This window comes from Cydia splendana, chromosome 17 (assembly GCF_910591565.1).
Source record: "Cydia splendana chromosome 17, ilCydSple1.2, whole genome shotgun sequence".
NCBI classification, from domain to species: Eukaryota; Metazoa; Arthropoda; class Insecta; order Lepidoptera; family Tortricidae; genus Cydia; species Cydia splendana.
In genome coordinates, this window is record NC_085976.1 from 8,657,303 (window position 1) to 8,676,344 (window position 19,042).

General features: G+C 40.5%; 1 protein-coding gene across 1 annotated transcript; it reads right to left on the reverse strand.

Annotated features, from left to right (window-relative positions):
- Positions 1-1,066: 1,066 nt before the first annotated feature.
- LOC134798968 (mucin-2-like) lies at positions 1,067-14,226 on the reverse strand (the record flags this gene model as incomplete). Its single annotated transcript, XM_063771394.1, has 10 exons — positions 1,067-1,297; positions 1,828-2,112; positions 3,764-4,048; positions 4,519-4,977; positions 5,494-5,778; positions 6,063-6,650; positions 6,768-7,052; positions 7,187-8,406; positions 11,645-11,657; positions 13,408-14,226. Coding segments are annotated over 10 exons (4,359 nt in total), but the record flags the coding sequence as incomplete, so codon positions are not given.
- Positions 14,227-19,042: the final 4,816 nt, after the last annotated feature.

Genomic DNA, 19,042 nt, shown 5'->3' on the forward strand with positions numbered 1-19,042 from the left:
CCGTTTAAGTATGTTTGATTTATATAGATAATTCATAATTCTTATGCACTTTCATATTTTAATGTTTAGGTTTATATAATCCAATTAAGGAAACTGTAAGTCTACAATATTACTAAATGCAATTGTATCCAATGTAGCAATACGAGACTGTTTGTTTCTAAATAAATAAAATAAATAAATAAAATTTAACAAATAAAACTTAAAAACTTATAACCTACCTACGTGGAGCGCGATACATGGAGCTGTGTCCATCTCCGCAATACATTGCGTCGTAGAATAAACTTTAAAGTGTATTAAAAAACAAACCACAAGTTATTTTTAAAAGTCGCTGAACAAATGTTGCATGGTCAGTATGAGGAGTACAGCCTACAGCTACTTTTTTGCTCATGTCAGGCCACACCCGGTACCTATATTATTATCGTATAATTATTATGAAATTGAGTGATTTAGAGTGATTTTGTCAAGGGCTTGGTATTCACTTTAGTTTAAAATGATACGTTCTAACGTCATTAACACCCAGCGACTGGTCGCGCTCGCGTTGTGCCCTACTCTCATTCAGAAAGAACGGAACAAAATTGTGAAAGGCTTCTTAACAATGCATATTATTGCATATAGAGCGATAATACGGGTGGATAGATGAGGGAACAAATATTTTAAATTCGCGATTGTATTCACCATTAAATGGTAAGGGAAACGCTGGTGGCCTAGCGGTAAGAGCGTGCGACTTGCAATCCGGAGGTCGCGGGTTCAAACCCCGGCTCGTACCAATGAGTTTTTCGGAACTTATTTACGAAATATCATCATTTGATATTTACCAGTCGCTTTTCGGTGAAGGAAAACATCGTGAGGAAACCGGACTAATCCCAATAAGGCCTAGTTTCCCCTCTGGGTTGGAAGGTCAGATGGCAATTCTTCAAGCAATTCAGTTGTCAAGCGGACCCCAGGCTCCCATGAGCCGTGGCAAAATGCCGGGATAACGCGAGGAAGAAGAAGATTCACCATTAAATGGTAGATAGAATCGCGAAAACAACAACACAACATCTGGGATGTAAAAGAAAACAAATAGTAACACTTTCCTAATCCGTTGTATTTGTTTCGCGATTTCGTAATTTTATGCAGGTACCTAATTAATGTAAGAAATGAAAAGCGTTTGTCGCTTTCGAAATTATGCATCCGTTCAGATTCTTGAATTTGTTATGCCCTTGAAAAGTTCCGTGGCAAAAAGTCTAGAGTATTGTCCCATGTTGTGTTTGTTCAGCGCTGTGACGCAACCAGCATCGGTGGGCCAGTCACAAACCTGAAAACAAATTGACCAGTTGGTTCACAGTACGTGAGTTATAAGAGCCCGGGTTTTAGCAAATAGACGCATAGTTTTTAAGATATAAGCGAAAAACCGAAATGTTGGACTTTCAAACCCCCTCTAACCCCGGCTCAAGCTACGGCCGAGGACTTTTGATATGTTCACTTCCTTCCTAACTACTCCAAACAAAGAACTTACGAAGTTAAAAATTGTGTTCCAAGCATTGTCAGATACATTTTTGTTGCACCTAAAAAGCTTTTTTTGTGTTATACCTAAAGATCGACTAGTCAAAACTAGTTTTCACTGAAATAAACATTTGAACAATTAATCAAAACTAGTTTTCACCAAGACACTTTGCTAAAACCAGTTTTGACTAAAAACATCCGAGTTAAAACTAGTTTTCATCGAGTCTTTACGGAAAAATAGTTTTAACTAATGAAAATGCGTTTTCACTGAAGCGATACGGAAAACTAGTTGTAATTAGGGAAAACACGTTTTCACTAAAAAGCGGTAAATAAATAGCTTACTTGAATTCTCCTATTGAAGTGCAGAGTGGGCGGGCAGGCCCTCAGAACTAGTTCTCCCCACACGCAGTAGTAGAACCCGTTGCAGTCTCCCTCTACAGGTAGCAGCCAGTGGATGTGGGGGTCCACGGGGCAACCGTTCGCGAGGAACCCAGCCGCGGGTGTTGTGGGTTCGACGGTGGTTGGTGTAGGGGTTGTGGGTGTAGTGGCGTTAGGTTCTGGAGTGGTGGGTTGTGTTGTTGTAGGTAAAGAAAAGTTGCAACCAGCGTTTGCGGGCCAGTCGCAGACCTAGAAATAATGTACGTAATTCGTAATCGTAGTAAACAGTAAACACATTTGAAATCCAATAAATATAATCTCTTTATTCAATAAGTAGTTAATTCGTATTCGTATTTCGTTCGTATTAGTCGTTTTAAAAACTACCATCCTAATGTTAACCCCCTTGGGATTGAATTTCAATAAATCCTTTCTAAAAAGTAGCTTTAGACATCATTTGAAAAATAAATATTTAGAATTTCACACTCCTATATATATCCTATCTTCAACAGTTTAGTGAGGCTGTATGTTTTCTTTCAGGACTTGTACATTGCATAACGGAAAGAACTCTTTTAGGTCATTCTCTGAGAATATATATGTCTGTAGTTCATGCGGTTGCTTCTATAGTTAGTTTTTTTAGCATTAGAAAAAAGGTAAACCATCTTGACGTGTTTTTTTTTAAATTGAAAAACACTATTGAAAAATAAGTCACGGCAAATATGTAACAATTATGAATCATATGCATATACGATTATTTACGTTCTTTTGCTTACCTACATTTAAGTGATACCTAGTTACTGATAAAAAAAAAAGCGTTTTTTAAATTAAAAGACACGTCAAATCGCGTAGTCTTTTTCTAATCCTAAAAAAACGAAGTATAATTCCCACGATTCTTTTCATACATTTTGTATGGGTAGCGGCAATTAGACAGCAAACGTATTTTTGAGAATGACCCTTTTATAAATTACCATTCTACCATTCTAAAAATCTTTTTTAAGTTATAAATGTTGACACTATACAGGGTGATTCAGGAGACGTGAGCAGGACTAATACTGCGCATTTCGTAGATTATAAGCAACACTTTCGTATCAGTATTAGTGAGGTTAACGTTAATTTTCTAGTCGTGTTGAAAAAAAAAGTTATTAATTTATTTACGACATGCGTGGTCACCCTAAAATTAGAATACTAAACTACCGATATTCTGTGTCAAATTGAATGTCACCACTGTCATCGCGGTCTGGTTACTTTTGAAAACTCGTATCTCACTCAAGTTTGACCGTTTATTTTCTTCGTAATCAAAAATTAAAGAGGTTTTATGCTTATTAATTAGATCTTGTAGGGTGACCATGATTGTAGAGGATTAAATTTGCCCTCACCAAAAAGTTAAAAAATAGGAAAACATCTGGCTGTTTCACCTAAATACGACGGTGATCGATCAATTATCAGTTACTGAGTGTGCAGGATTAGTCCTGCTCACGTCTCATGAATCACCCTGTATAGTGGCTCTGTGAGATGTACCTAAGAATAAAAACCAGGATCGACAAATTATTCCTTTTAAAACCAGTACGGATATGATGGTCGTTCTTGTCTACGCTAAAACGCTATCCGTCACTTTCAATCGCGCTCTGTTAACACATTCAATACCACTAAGTGCTACGGGTTACGCTCGTAGCGCGTAGCCACGGTTTCGTCGTATGTAGCGCGTAGTCGCTACGAACAGTGTACCCGACAGTCGGGTTCTTGGTGTTGAATGTGTTAAAAAGTGACAGATATTTTGTCACGTGGATAAAGCCATCCATAATAGGATCGACAAATTATTCCTTATTATTTATATATCAAGCCGTTCAAGGCGAAGGATGGGTCAATAGAGCTGACAGCTACTTCAGCAACCAAACAAGCGTACCTGGAGTTCCTTATTGAAGTGCAGAGTGGGCGGGCAGGTCCTAAGCACCAGTTCTCCCCACACGCAGTAGTAGAACCCGTTGCAGTCTCCCTCCACAGGTAGCAGCCAGTGGATGTGGGGGTTCGTAGGACAACCGTTCTCGAGCCACCCAGACGTGGGTGTTGTGGGTTTCACCGTAGTATCTTTAGGGGTTGTGGGCGTAGTGGCATTAGGTTCTAGAGTGGTAGGTTGTGTTGTCGTAGGTACAGAAGAATTGCAACCCGCGTTTGCGGGCCAGTCGCAGACCTGGAAATAATTTACTTATAATTTAAGCAGACTAATTCAAATCCATAAACCCATAAATATAATTTACAGTACTAGTGCGGGAAAGAGTACTTTCCGTGCGTATGTCAAAAGTTTAAAGAGCCATACTTATGTACTCTAAAACATTGTACGATATACGTGCGAATAGGTATTAATTCGCAACTCGTATCGATTTAAAACACTCCCTTCGGTCGTGTTTTAATTTATCACCACTCGTTTGGTATTTCCTCTTTTTTGCACTAGTATCGTAAATAACTATTTTCTCTTTATTCATTGATCAATTCGTATAATTTTAGCTGTCGCCTGCAATTTCTTTACTAGTCGTTAAAAACTATTAACACAATTATCACATCGCTTGGACAAAAGAAAAGGTAATTTCAGTTAAAGTGTGTAAGTATAGTCTGTCCGTTTTTCTAAGATCCAGCTATTTCAGCCAACATAGGAAAGCATACCTGGATATCCTTATTAAAGTGCAGGGTGGGCGGACAGGCTCTCAGGACCAGTTCTCCCCACACGCAGTAGTAGAACCCGTTGCAGTCTCCCTCTACAGGCAGCAGCCAGTGGATGTGGGGGTCCACGGGGCAACCGTTCTCGAGCCACCCAGGCGCGGGTGTTGTGGGTTTCACGGTGGTAGGTGCAGGGGTTGTGGGCTCGGCAGTTGTAGGTTCTGGGGTGGTGGGTTCCGTGGTCGTAGATGCAGGAGTTGTGGATTCTGGGGTTGTAGGTTCCGTGGTCGTAGATGCAGGGGTGGTGGATTCTGGGGTGGTGGGTTCCGTGGTCGTAAATGCAGGGGTTGTCGGTTCTGGGGTGGTGGCTTCCGTTGTCGTAGGTGCTGGGGTTGTGGGTTGGGTGGTTGTAGGTGTTGGAGGTTCAGAAGAGTTGCAACCAGCGTTTGCGGGCCAGTCGCACACCTGGAAATAATGTACGAATAACGTCAGTACACTTGAAATCTAATTAATCATTGATTCATTAATATATTAGGCTCTGGCTGCCACAACATCCTAGCAGTAGTTAAAAACTGTCAACCCAAATTACACTCCCCTTGGAGTTGAATTTGAAAAATATATATCAAAGAGAATCGTCAGCGAGCAATAATAGGTACCTAAAAAAATTTACATTAAAGGCAAAATTGAAAAGATTACCGACTGCATGGACACGAGCTGCTTATACGTCATAATTTAATAGAAGTTTGAAAATTGAAGTTTAAAATAACACTTGCACTACGTGTGCTATCAAAATCGTTGCAGACTTATCTTGGTCTAACTCTACTAGTGGCTCTGTGAGATATAAACCTAGTAAACCACCATATGGTAAGCTTCGCCATTTTTTAATTTTCAAAAACAGGATTGACAAAATTCCCTACGATTGAGAAATACCAGTAGGTCAATAGAGTTGACGGCCATATCATCCACCATCGCAAAGCTTACCTGGAGGTCCTTATTGAAGTGCAGAGTGGGCGGGCAGGCTCGCAGCACCAGTTCTCCCCACACGCAGTAGTAGAACCCGTTGCAATCTCCCTCTACAGGTAGCAGCCAGTGGATGTGGGGATTCGTAGGACAACCGTTCTCGAGCCACCCAGACGTGGGTGTTGTTGGTTTCACGGTGGTATCTTTAGGAGTTGTAGGCGTAGTAGAATAAGGTTCCAGAGTGGTGGGTCGTGTTGTTGTAGGTACAGAAGAATTGCATCCCGCGTTTGCGGGCCAGTCGCAGACCTGGAAATAATTTACAAATAATTTAAGCAGACTAATTCAAATCTATAAATCCATAAATATAATTATTTTATTCATTCATTGATTAACTCGTATAAATTTAGCTGTCGCCTGCAATTTCTTTACTAGTCATTAAAAACTATTAACACAATTATCACATCGCTTGGACAAAAAAAAAGGTTAAACGAGGGTAAATAGAGCAAACGGTCATTTCAGTTAAAGTGTGTAAGTATAGTCTGTCCATTTTTCTAAGATCCAGCTATTTCAGCCAACATAGCAAAGCATACCTGGATATCCTTATTAAAGTGCAGGGTGGGCGGGCAGGCTCTCAGGACCAGTTCTCCCCACACGCAGTAGTAGAACCCGTTGCAGTCTCCCTCTACAGGCAGCAGCCAGTGGATGTGGGGGTCCACGGGGCAACCGTTCTCGAGCCACCCAGGCGCCAGTGTTGTGGGTTTTACGGTCGTAGATGCAGGGGTTGTGGATTCTGGGGTGGTGGGTTCCGTGGTCGTAGATGCAGGGGTTGTGGGTTCTGAGGTGGTGGGTTCCATTGTCGTAGGTGCAGGGGTTGTGGGTTCTGGGGTGGTGGGTTCCGCGGTCGTAGATGCAGGGGTTGTGGATTCCGGGGTGGTGGGTTCCGTGGTCGTAGATGCAGGGGTTGTGGGTTCTGGGGTGGTGGGTTCCGTTGTCGTAGGTGAAGGGGTTGTGGGTTCTGGGGTGTTGGCTTGCGTTGTCGTAGGTGCAGGGGTTGTGGGTTGGGTGGTTGTAGGTTCAGTGGTCGTAGGTTCAGTGGTCGTAGGTTCTGGAGTGGTAGGTACCGTTTCAGTTGGAGGTTCAGAAGAGTTGCAACCAGCGTTTGCAGGCCAATCGCATACCTGGAAATAATGTACGGATAACGTAAGTACACTTCAGATTAAAATCTAATGTAGCTGTATTGACCTGAGGGTCAATAGAGCTGACGGTCATATTTCATCCACCATCGCAAAGCTTACCTGGAGATCCTTATTGAAGTGCAGAGTGGGCGGGCAGGCTCGCAGGACTAGCTCTCCCCACACGCAGTAGTAGAACCCGTTGCAGTCTCCCTCCACAGGTAGTAGCCAGTGGATGTGGGGGTTCGTAGGACAACCGTTCTCAAGGAACCCAGACGTGGGTGTTGTGGGTTTCACGGTGGTATCTTTAGGGGTTGTGGGCGTAGTGGCATTAGGTTCTGGAGTGGTGGGTTGTGTTGTTGTAGGTACAGAAGAGTTGCAACCAGCGTTTGCTGGCCAGTCGCAGACCTAGAAATAATGTACGAATTAAGTAAGCACACTTGAAATCTAATTTATCAAATCTAATTGATATATCCAAGTTGAACGGCAAAGCGTGGGTCAATAGTGCTGCTGACCATTTCAGCCACCATTGTAAAGCTTACCTGGAGATCCTTATTGAAGTGAAGAGTGGGCGGGCAGGCCCTCAGCACCAGTTCTCCCCACACACAGTAGTAGAACCCGTTGCAGTCTCCCTCCACAGGTAGCAGCCAGTGGATGTGGGGGTCCACGGGGCAACCGTTCGCGAGCCACCCGGGCGCAGGTGTTGTGGGTTTCACGGTGGTAGGTGCAGGGGTTGTAGGCTCGGTGATTGTTGATTCTGGGGTGGTGGGTTCCGTGGTCGTAGATGCAGGGGTTGTGGGTTCTGGAGTAGTGGGTTCCGTTGTCGTAGGTGCAGGGGTTGTGAGTTCTGGGGTGGTGGCTTCCGTTGTCGTAGGTGCAGGGGTTGTGGGTACTGAAGTGGTGGGTTCCGTTGTCGTAGGTGCAGGGGTTGTGGGTTCTGGAGTGGTGAGTTCTGTTGTTGTAGGTGCAGGGGTTGTGGGTTCTGGAGTGGTGGGTTCCGTTGTCGTTGGTTCAGGGTTTGTGGGTTCTGGGGTGATGGATTGCGTTGTCGTTGGTTCAGGAGTTGTGGGTTCTAGGGTGGTGGATTGCGTTGTCGTTGGTTCAGGGGTTGTAGGTTCTGAAGTGGTAGGTTCCGTTGTAGTAGGTTCAGGGGTTGTGGGTTCTGGGGTGGTGGATTGCGTTGTCGTTGGTTCAGGGGTTGTGGGTTCCGTTGTCGTTAGTTCAGCGGTTGTGGGTTCTAGGGTGATGGATTGCGTTGTCGTTGGTTCAGGGGTTGTAGGTTCTGAAGTGATAGGTTCCGTTGTAGTAGGTTCAGGGGTGGTGGATTGCGTTGTCGTTGGTTCAGGGGTTGTAGGTTCTGAAGTGGCAGGTTCCGTTGTAGTAGGTTCAGGGGTTGTGGGTTCTGAAGTGGCGGGTTCCGTAGTCGTTGGCTCAGGAGTAGTTGACTCAGCAGTTGTAGGGTCAGTGGTAGTAGATTCTAAAGTGGTAGGATCTATTTCTAGCTCAAGCGTACGCGTAGCATCTTCTCCTGGAATGTTTCTATCACCACAGTCTACATTATACTGCCAGTCACACTGTCCGGTTTCAATGTTGAAGTAAAGGTCGCAGCAGCAGGTCATCTCTACTGGTTTGCCTAATGAGCACATATAGAATTTTTGGCAGTCTTCGTGGGCCAGAAGTTTATCATTTGCCCACCAGTCGGACGGACATGACTCCTCGGCCGCAACGGCCACCACAGCCACTAATAAGGCTGCTATGACGGCTAAAAAGTTGATGAAAGCAACAAGTTAGTTACCCATTCTGTATTCTTTCTATGAAAAACTTTATCTTTGGAACTTAAATTGAGTAGCTTAACTTCAAACACGGGTAAATCCATCTGTCAAATTATGCCATTTTGGTATTAAGAAAAGGAAATAGGGTAGATATTTGCTGAGAGGGTCGAATGGATTTACCCGAGATTGAAGTTAAGCGACACAATTATCTTTTATGTAACAATCAAAGAGTTTTTTTGGATTGTAACTTTCTTGGATGAAAAAGAGATAGATACTTAGATAAATTTGGTCAACTGACGCACAGGAAAATATATCTATATAATAAATCTAGCTAAATATTCAGTCTACGTTAAAATGAAAATCAGGCCGGCCCGCTTTCCGAAAGCAAAGTAACAGTTTAATGCATGAGTCAAATCACAGTGTGCCGTGAGCTTATAATATTCGATCGATCCATCGATTCGATTCGGTGGAATTCTCCAGGATCCTATCACCAGAATATGTCTGACTGTCACACAATCAAAATCCAAATATGCCCGGACGTCTTTGACAAATCGGGAAATTAAGACTACCTTCTTGGAAATTTGGAAGGTTTATAGAGGTATATTTCATTCCAGTTCGAGCGCCATCTACTTAGATAGTCACGCCTCGTGATTAACTCCTTTGTTTTTTTGCTCTTTTATATTGTTTAAAGTGTAATATCGATGGCATATTATACAGTAAATTAATGTGATGAGAATTAATCTTGAAACGCATTTAACCACTATTTTGGAGTTAACGGCCAATAGTCCTACTAACTCCTAATACTGACACTGGCGAAATAGTCCCACTGGAGTCTGGACTGAAGCCATTTAATTTTAAAAGAACGAATGAATAGTAGAGGTATAAATCACATTTTAAATAATAAGAATATTTACACTAATATTTACCCTTCATTTTTCGTTCGTCGGTCTGGTTTGTTAATAGAAACAAACTTGACGTGATTTGAGACCGGATGTTTTATATGGCTTTCCACGTAAGTGGGTACTTGACGATTATAAGATTTATATGTAGTTCAGCGATGATATCAACGCTTAACAAGGTAGGTACCTAATTAATATTACTATGCGGTTCCGAAATGGAGGAAACGCGTTAAAAACAATGAGGAGATGGCACAGTAAAGGTTGGCTCACGCTAGAACGGGCCGGGACCGAGCCGGAGTTTTCGGCGCTTTGTTTTCTACGGACGTGATCACCGATCAGCCGTCATAGAAAATTACATGTTGGACGCCTCGGCCCGGGCACTAAGTCTGTAAGCTTCAGGGTGGCTACTGCAAACATCGCAATTCGATGATGGTTCATCTATCTTCAATCTAGATATAATACATAATGTAGTTACATCAAGTTTGATAGGAATCAATAGGTAATTTATTTACATACAAGATATAAAAAGTGATGGTACTACTAAACGAAATTAATAACTTGCTTAAATCTAAAATAGGCCATTGAGGCATTGTACCATTTGTACCAAGGATGCTGGCGGCATTTCCTCGCTGTATCGCAATGCTGATACGTTGTGTACGTAGCCGCCAGCTCTTCAGTCACCAGTTGTAACTTGATAAGGTATACTTAATTACGTGACTTATAAATATATTATATTTAAGTACGAATAAATGATCTGAATCTGAATCTGATGTAATACAATACTTAATTTTGATTTATAAAATTCGAAGTACCTACTTCGGACCTCCCTAGGCTATAGCTCGGCTTGAATGAAAAAGCGATAGATTCACATTACAAAATCACACACACATATCATTGTCATTGTACTTATTCAACGTACATAGCTGGCCAACGTTATTGTCACGCGTGCAATAGACTCTATTGAATAGAGTATTTAAGAGCAAGTTCGGCCTGGCCAGCCGCATTAGGGCTTGATGCTAGACAACGCGCGTTGTCTAGCATCAAGCCCTACTGGACGTTGGAACGTCCATTAGGGTTGCCGTCATCAAAAACGATGAGGAGGATTATACTTATTCACTATAAGGATTAGGGTGGTTCAAAAAACATTTTTTTTTAGTTTCCGACGGGGCACCCCCTTATTTTGTTACACTTATTATGCTGATAAAATACACCAAGTTTCGTAATTTTATCTCAACTACAAGGGGGTGCTCAACCACTTTGAAGATTTTGTATTATTGTGTAACAAGTATTTATTATTCAGAATTTTATTTAAGTATCTGTTTTTACATTACTTGCACATGTGATTAATAAGTTTTTAAGTAGAAAAACATTTTTATTTCTATTTTTTATAATTTTTCAAAAGTAAGATTTTTAGAATTTCACTTAAAAAAATCATAAAAAATAGAAATAAAAATGGTTTTTCACCAAATAAATAAAATAACACTTTCAAATAATGTGAAAACTACTACTTACATAAAACTCAAAAAAATAATAACTTGATTTTTTTGGATTTCATACAACTTTGAAAAATTTCAAAGTGTTTGAGCACCCCCTTGTAGTTGAGATAATATTACAAAACTTGGCATATTTAGTCAACAGAACAAGTGTAACAAAATGAGAGGGTGCCGCTTCTTCTAGCCAGAGTTTGAATTTTTCCCATACAAACGTGAACCACCCTAATAAGGATTTCACATTTTTTGTTCGCTATTTTTACTCGTTCACAATAACAGATCGTGTTCTCCCCTTACCCAACCGAAACCAAAAGAAGTAAGGCTATCCCAACAAGGAGATAATTTTTCGAGATCGCAGGGAACCATTAGTTAAGAAAATAACAAAAACAATCTCGAAAGGTACACACATGAAAGTTTGAAAGTACTTATATAAACCAAACACATAACGGTTTTCTGAAAAGGTGTTTTATTATTATTTATAAATATTTTTTTACCTAGAATTATTTATTTTGAGAATATTTTTCACATTAGCTTCTATTCGGAAGGCGGTTGTTACGTAATTGTGTACTTGTTCGGCAATTTGGTGTACACCTCAAAGTTTTAGGTGGATCTAAAAACGTTGAAAGTATTGGCCGATGTTGTGTTTATTCAGCGATGTGGCGCAGCCAGCGTTTTCGGGCCAGTCACAAACCTGAAAAAAATTGAATTCAGTAAGTAGACGATCTCCATACGTATGATTGTAAATTATTTAAAAAAATACACTTTTAGGTACCTAATCATTCCATCCCACAAATCCTGGACTCTACAGTTATGGATCTATGGATGAAGAGACATCTTACCTAGCCTTGTACACTGTTTCAATGGAATTTGAACTATTCTTAAAACATAGTAATATTTCTTTTGTCTCGTTAAATTTCAGAACGAATAAAATTTTAGAAATGTACTATGTAGGTGTCTAACATTTTTAGAAAACAATTTGTTTGGTTGACGGCACGAGGCAAGACATGAATGTCGAAGTTGATATCGAATTTTATAATAAGTATTAAACGAGTAAAACGAGTACCGACCCTACGAATAAAGGATAACTTACGTTAGACCGGGCCGTGTCCGGGCCGGAACTTCCGGCGCATCGTTTTCTATGGAAAGCATCACGTGATCGCCTGTCATGTCATAGATAAGTAAGCACCGGAAGCTCCGGCCCGGACACGGCTCGGTCTAATGTGAGTCATCCTTAACACATTCGACACCGCGTACCCGACTCTCGGGCACTCGTAAACTTTACTCAGATGCCGGCATACCCGCTAGTCGGGCAAGAGCTATAAACCTACACGCGACGCCGAAGTGCCCGACACCCCGACAGGCGGGCAAGCATTGCATCTTCACTATCTCAGGGCTGCCACTGCCACTAACAGAAAAAATTGTAAGTCTTCTGATTATTATGTGGTCGAAAAGTTGGTACAGTTGATTATTATATTTTATTACTTCACTTTGTATTTTTATTTACTTTACCTAATGCGATTACAGAATAAAAATTCTTATTAGTTGGTTATGTGAAATTGCATACACGGGTATGTATCAATAGGAGTTAGAATTTTCGTAAATCGTACAACCTAATTTGTGTTTACGAATATTTAGTAAGTATAGGTATACATCTATTTCATGAGTACTCATAGGATGATTTTTGTGAAACAAAATTCGGAGAAAAATAAACCAAGAAATTCAACTAAGTACCTAACAACATTCTAACTTCTAAGCGGCAGTTCTCAGAAAAAGACAATAGGTCAGTCATCATAAAACAGCACTGCACTGCAACTGCGTGGAAGCAAAACGTAACAAGTAGCTTTGAATAGTTACGATAATTAGTACGTTCGTACACATACAATAAAGTCGCAACTTCTTTGACAAAAGAATGTAGTTACTGTGATCATACACTTAACCCTGGAGATGTTGTTTACCATCCCTTCTCTATTTGAAGTTTGCGACCCGGGTTTTTTTTCAACCCGGTCTCGGTGTAAAATTGCAATCGGAGCCATTTCGTAATGGTTTGTGATGTGCTTCGGGCGTTGTTGTGTTGTGTTAATTTTCATTTTGACGACTCGGCTTGTTTTTTGGACAACTGTGATTTCTGCTTTCTTACTGGACTTTGTGGTTTTGCCTGTTGATGATTTGGCTTTGTGTGATTTTATTCATTTCCTACTGCCCCCCTGAATGCATTGTGATAATTGATAAAACGGAGAGCCTAAACAGATGAGACAGCAGATTTAATTTTATCCACGTACTTATACGAAAGTTACTTGGCACAGCCCTGAGCGTCCGCCGCTTGCCCGACTAGCGGGTTCGCGGCGTGCGTCATTGAGTTGCACGTCGTTGCCCGACTAGCGAGTACTGTCGGTTTCTGGGGTATTGTTTGAAATTTTGCCTGGTTGCGAAAGTGTTAACATATACGATATTCTTACATAACAACATAACAAGAAGATATTTTTTCTCAAATGGAAGAGCCTAAAAATGCATTTAAAATTAACAATCCAAATTTTCTAATAGGTACTTAATATCAGATGGGAACATTGATCAGTAACTTTAGTAAAATGATTGAATTACTTACCTGAAGTTCTCTATTGAAGTGTAGGACGGGCGCGCATTCCCTCAGCACCAGTTCTCCCCACACGCAGTAGTAGAACCCGTTGCAGTCTCCCTCCACAGGCAGTAGCCAGTGGATGTGGGGGTCCACGGGGCAACCGTTCTCGAGGAACCCAGGCGCGGGTGTTGCGGGTTCTTCCGTCGTGGGTTCCGTGGTGGTCGGCTCGGCAGTTGTAGGTTCAGCAGTCGTAGGTTCTTCGGTGGTAGGCTCAGCAGTTGTAGGTTCTTCGGTGGTAGGCTCAACAGTTGTTAGTTCTACGGTGGTAGGTTCTTCAGTAGTAGGCTCAGAAGTTGTAGGTTCTTCGGTTGTAGGCTCTACAGTTGTAGGTTCTTCGGTAGTAGGCTCAACAGTTGTTGGTTCTACAGTGGTAGGTTCTTCGGTAGTAGGCTCAACAGTTGTTGGTTCTAAGGTGGTAGGTTCTGCGGTGGTAGGCTCTGCAGTTGTAGGTTCTTCGGTGGTAGGCTCAGCAGTGGTGGGCTCAGGGGTGGTCGGCTCTGTTTCTGGCTCAGCAGTAGTCGTAGGCTCTTGTCCAGGAATTTTCCTGTCACCGCATTCTACTTCCGAGGGCCAGTCGCACTCCCAGGTATGAATGTTGAAGAAAAGGTCTCCCCAGCAGGTCATCTCAACGGGTTCACCAAATCTGCACATGTAGAACTTGTTGCAATCATCATGAACCAGAAGTTTGTCCTGGGTCCAGTCTGATGGACACGAATCGTCGGCCGCTACGGCGACCACGGCTACTAATAATGCTGCTACGACACCTAAAAATAGGTAAAAATGATTAAGTTAGTTGAGAATTAAGATATAGTTTGTTAATAATAAAAGCCCCAAAATAGACCCTTGGGGTACGCCTATTAAAATTTTACTACCTATAAGCAATGTGACTTTTTAATGAATTAGTACATTTTTAAGTTTGCGTGTTAATAAATTTGAATGAAATTAATGATTAATGTAGGTATTTGAAATTATGGATAAACAATTTATCTCTTACGTTATGTTATGGTCCATAATGTCAATTGCTTCTGACTCATCACTACGTATATTACACATTTTAGGACATATTCAATCTTATAAATTGTGATTTTAAAACACGTGAATTGCAAACGAGCAAAGGAAAAATAATATAAATATGAGTTACAAAGAGAAATATAAAACTCGCACAATTTACCCTTCATAATTTTGTTCGCTGGTTTGAAGTGTTCACAGAAACAAACTTCGCGTATTACGTGACAATTTGTTTTATATCTTTCTGCGTAAGTAGGTATTTAGCGATTACAGGTAATTCAGCGAGTGATATCAGCGCGTAAGAAGGTAGCTAATCCAATGCTATGCGGTACCAAAACTGTGGGAATTTACTTATTCATTAGGTAGGTACATTAAAAGGGCATTTTCGCGAGAAGAGATCCAATCGCCTTTTTTTCTAAAGTACCTAGGTAAATTTAATATTTTTCCCATTCGGTAACGAGCTCTTATAGATCTTGGAAGGTAGGAGAAAAAAAATGTCCCAAAATTTTCAGCAATTTTACTTCCTCTCCATTTTGTAACCGCCATACAAAGTGTTTGAAAAATTTGGGACGTTTTTTTTCTTCTAGTAGGATCGAAAGAGCTCGTGGTTATGAGTAGAAAAAAACATTAAAAATTTACTTATTTTAGACAAAAGTTGATTGGATCTCTTCTCGCGAAAATGCCCAAAAAACACACCGATTTTATACATATAAAAAGACTAACTTACGATTCGAAGGCATCGATTTGTGATTCAACTACATCGAAAGGAAAAAATGAAATTCTATTGGAGGCACTTATTAGTATAAGAAGAAGAAAATAAAGTTCTATAACTGGCTTAGGCGACAAAAGGAAATAACGGTCGCTTTGTTAAATTATTATATGATACGATATTTGAACTGAATTCGATTATACTGCGCATAACAACTCGCTGCCCCAATACAGGGTTCTATGTTTCACTTTTATCGAACTGAAATTTGAACATTGTCATAGTGACATTAAGTCGAATTTCAACTATCTTTAACATAGAACCCTGTAATATTGAGCCAGCGAACTGTAACAGCCATTAGATCGGAGGCTCTACCGCGAAAAACGAAAATCGAAATTTCCTTATCTGCCTCTCTATCGTTTAAATATGCAAGAGCGATAGAGATGCAAGTAACAAAATTTGGATTATCGTTTTTCAGCCCTCAGTTTTAATTTGATATTTACCGTGCGAGAGTAGGTATGGTAAACAAAGACTAATTTTCATGGCTGTTATTTGTTGTTATGAGTAGGTGTTATTAGTTGTATACAAGCAATATCAAAGGTCTGGTGATCACAACATAGGGTCTGAGCTTCTGAAATCCTTAGATGCTGCACGGCACAACAAATGGAGGTCAACTGTTGAGGATATGGATTTCAAGCAGTCCAGCCGCAAGGCATGGAGAGTCCTAGATAGCCTGACAGGTAAACAACACCAACAAAAAAAGCAGACTGGCAGTGTTAAACCAGACGCTATCGCCGATCGTATGGTTGAAGTAACCAGAGTCAAACGTGATAAACTCTTTACTAAGAAAATAAAGAAGAATCTCAAGGCACTTAAACATAGCGCGCCAAGAAACCATCATCTCGCCAGGCCTTTTGAACTTAGTGAAATAGTTATGAGTAGGTAGGTACCGTAAAATGGGGTGAGTAGGGTCAAAACTGAAATTCAAACCTCGATAACATTTTAGTTTTACATATGAAAACTGAATGGTGTATATAATAAGTGTTCCGGACGTTTGTATTTTAGTTTTTATTTTATTTTGGGTAGTTCCATTTCATAACTTTGACGATAAAGAGGAAAACCCACCTCACCCCGTAGTGCCTCGTATTTGGGGTGAGAGGGGTTTTCATACAAAGGTGATTTTGGAAGATTGTTGGATCGATTTTTTTTTATTATGCGTATTACTATAGCTCCATTTTAAATTGGAATACATTATTTTTGTAGCAGTAGCCTTAAAATCCCTTCTCACCCCCTCTCAAACCTTCTCTCCCCTTTCATAACCCACCTCTCCCCGCTCTATTGTACCATTTAGGAACAAACTATCGTATAGGTACCTATTTTTGTTAACAATTCTTAAGTAAAAATCCACTGTGGAATGTCTGACGCTACCTATGTAGAAAGCAGCTAAACTAAATAAAAACAAGTTAGAAATTATTTAAATAATTGCAAACGCAATAAAACGAACAAAAATAAGAAATGTTTTTGTGAACCCCATAGCCACATTTATTTAAGAATAATTTATACTTATTGATCATTGATAACTACATTTCCTAGTCGCAAATGTGATTACAAACAAATCAGTCTTTATTTGTGATAAATTGATAACAAAAACATTTATTTCAAGTTTAGAATACTGAGATTTTTGGTGTCATACATTCTAGTGATGACGTGGTACCTATCGTAGGTAGAGTTAGACCGACAAAAGTGTGCAGCGATTTTGATAGCCCACGCAGTGCAAGTGTCATTTTAAACGTCAAACTTCTATGAAATTATGACGTAAAAAACACTTGCCCTGCGTTGGCTATCAAAATCGCTGCAGACTTTTCTCGGTCTAACTCTACTCTACTCTCTAATTCAAACTCACATCAAAAAAATGTACGAAATTGTACGCTAATAAAAAAAAAGATACGATATGGATCGGATATGCCAGTGTCAGTGTCGGTTTTGTTTGAAGAATCCGATCCGATCCAGGTCGTATCTTTAGCAAATTTTTGACGTATCTTAAAGTTCGAGTCAGGCCGAACCAGGGCGATTCAAGGCTCAGTTGCGAGTTACGAGATTTCCGCTACGTGTGAGCTACGGCGTAGCAAACACCGCTACGCGTTTAAAATTAAATCACATTTTTTTTAAGTTTTAATTCTTCTTCTTATTACAGTTATTACAAAGGACTAACGGCCCAATTCGAATAATGCCTATAAAATGTCACAGCGATACGATACCGATCGGTCAATGCCAAAAGTGACGTTTTTGGTTGAAGAAATGTCCCTTTAATTTGACATTGGGCCGTTAAGGTGCACAAGATATGTTTCCATTTTTGACGTCGAACGTTCATGAGTTTCATGACCCATCCGTTGGTTTTTAAATTGTATAGTGGAACCACACACAAAACATCCTCCAGACTTAGCATAGTCGCGCTACCCCCTCTGCCACGCATACAGTAATTTTACTCCATGTTCGAGTCGAAAGTGTTTTTCTGTGACGTCCGTGTATTGAACGGACCAATCACGGCACGGGATTTCGCTCACCTCGTCCCGCGCACCTCCGCATTTTTGGCATCATCGGTTGCATGAAATAATTGCTCTAAACTCGGTCTAGAGGATTCCTAGTCTATGAGTGGAACTCTAAATCCTCTAACAAATCACAGTAGCAATCTTGGAATGTATACGTCAACACACGATTAGCAGTGTAATGATGAAGTATCCGCTTATCAGCATGATAATCCGGGATTTAACAACAAACCGGTGTTATCAACTTATCAGTGAATCAGTACAGCGTACAGCTACTGGTCTATTACGTACTTTTCAACTGTTATGAGCAAATTTGTTTTGTTTTTGTAACCTGCCTCTACCCGCGACTCCGTAGAGTCCGTAGATATTGGTAAATTGGCACCCAACCCATCCCCCTTAGGACATCGTATTGGCTGAAATCCGGGATGAAAAATAAATAATCCTTTATCCTTTTTAGGTTATAATTGGGATGATGACGATTGATGATGATGACACATGTTGAATTTTATCATCGACCCTATTAACTGATGATTCCTAAACCTAGATTGTTAACACATACCTTAAGGACAACTGTTATGAGCCTCAGTTAAGAGCATTGCCGTTATGGAACTTAAATATTGACTAGTTGTTTCCGACACCGCGAAACTTGTGAATGAGCCAAAACGCCGTAATATAAGTAGGTCGTTTCATTGACTGCCTGTTCAGCAAAGAAGGACGTAAGTTTCGTCCAGATTGTAGGAGATAGGACGTTTTGGAATGGACGTTGGGGAGATTTTCGGGACGGCGCCAGGACGGCGGGCGCCGGGCGTCCCGACGGGGGAGACCGCGGTGCGTCTAGTTCGGTAGACGACACCGAGCGATTAACCTTACTGCACCCTGTATATAACAAGCTGTAAACTTCTACCTCGTGTTTGAATAAAGAATAAAGAATAACCAGTGCACGTGATGTGAATTAGCGGATATATATACCGACAATCTGCAGTGCAGTAAAATTAACTAGTGAAGTGATGAGGAAACTATGATGTTACTAAAAAATATGTGAAAATATGGTTTAAAACGGTAACATAAAATAATGTTAGAAAACAGAAAGTTCTAGTGCCGCATTAACGCTTGTTATTAATGAATTTAAGCATTAAATGATAATTTCGATAAATTCAAATCATTATAATCACACCTACGTTCAATTAAATGATTGTGTTCGTATAGGTAAACCTCGCAATGTTACCTTCTAATCCTTAAAAAGAAAGAAAATATAAATAATAAAATAGAACTAGCTACTAAATAATAAAGTATATCTAGTTTAAGTATAAAAATTACACCGAAACTATCAGCAATAATCAAC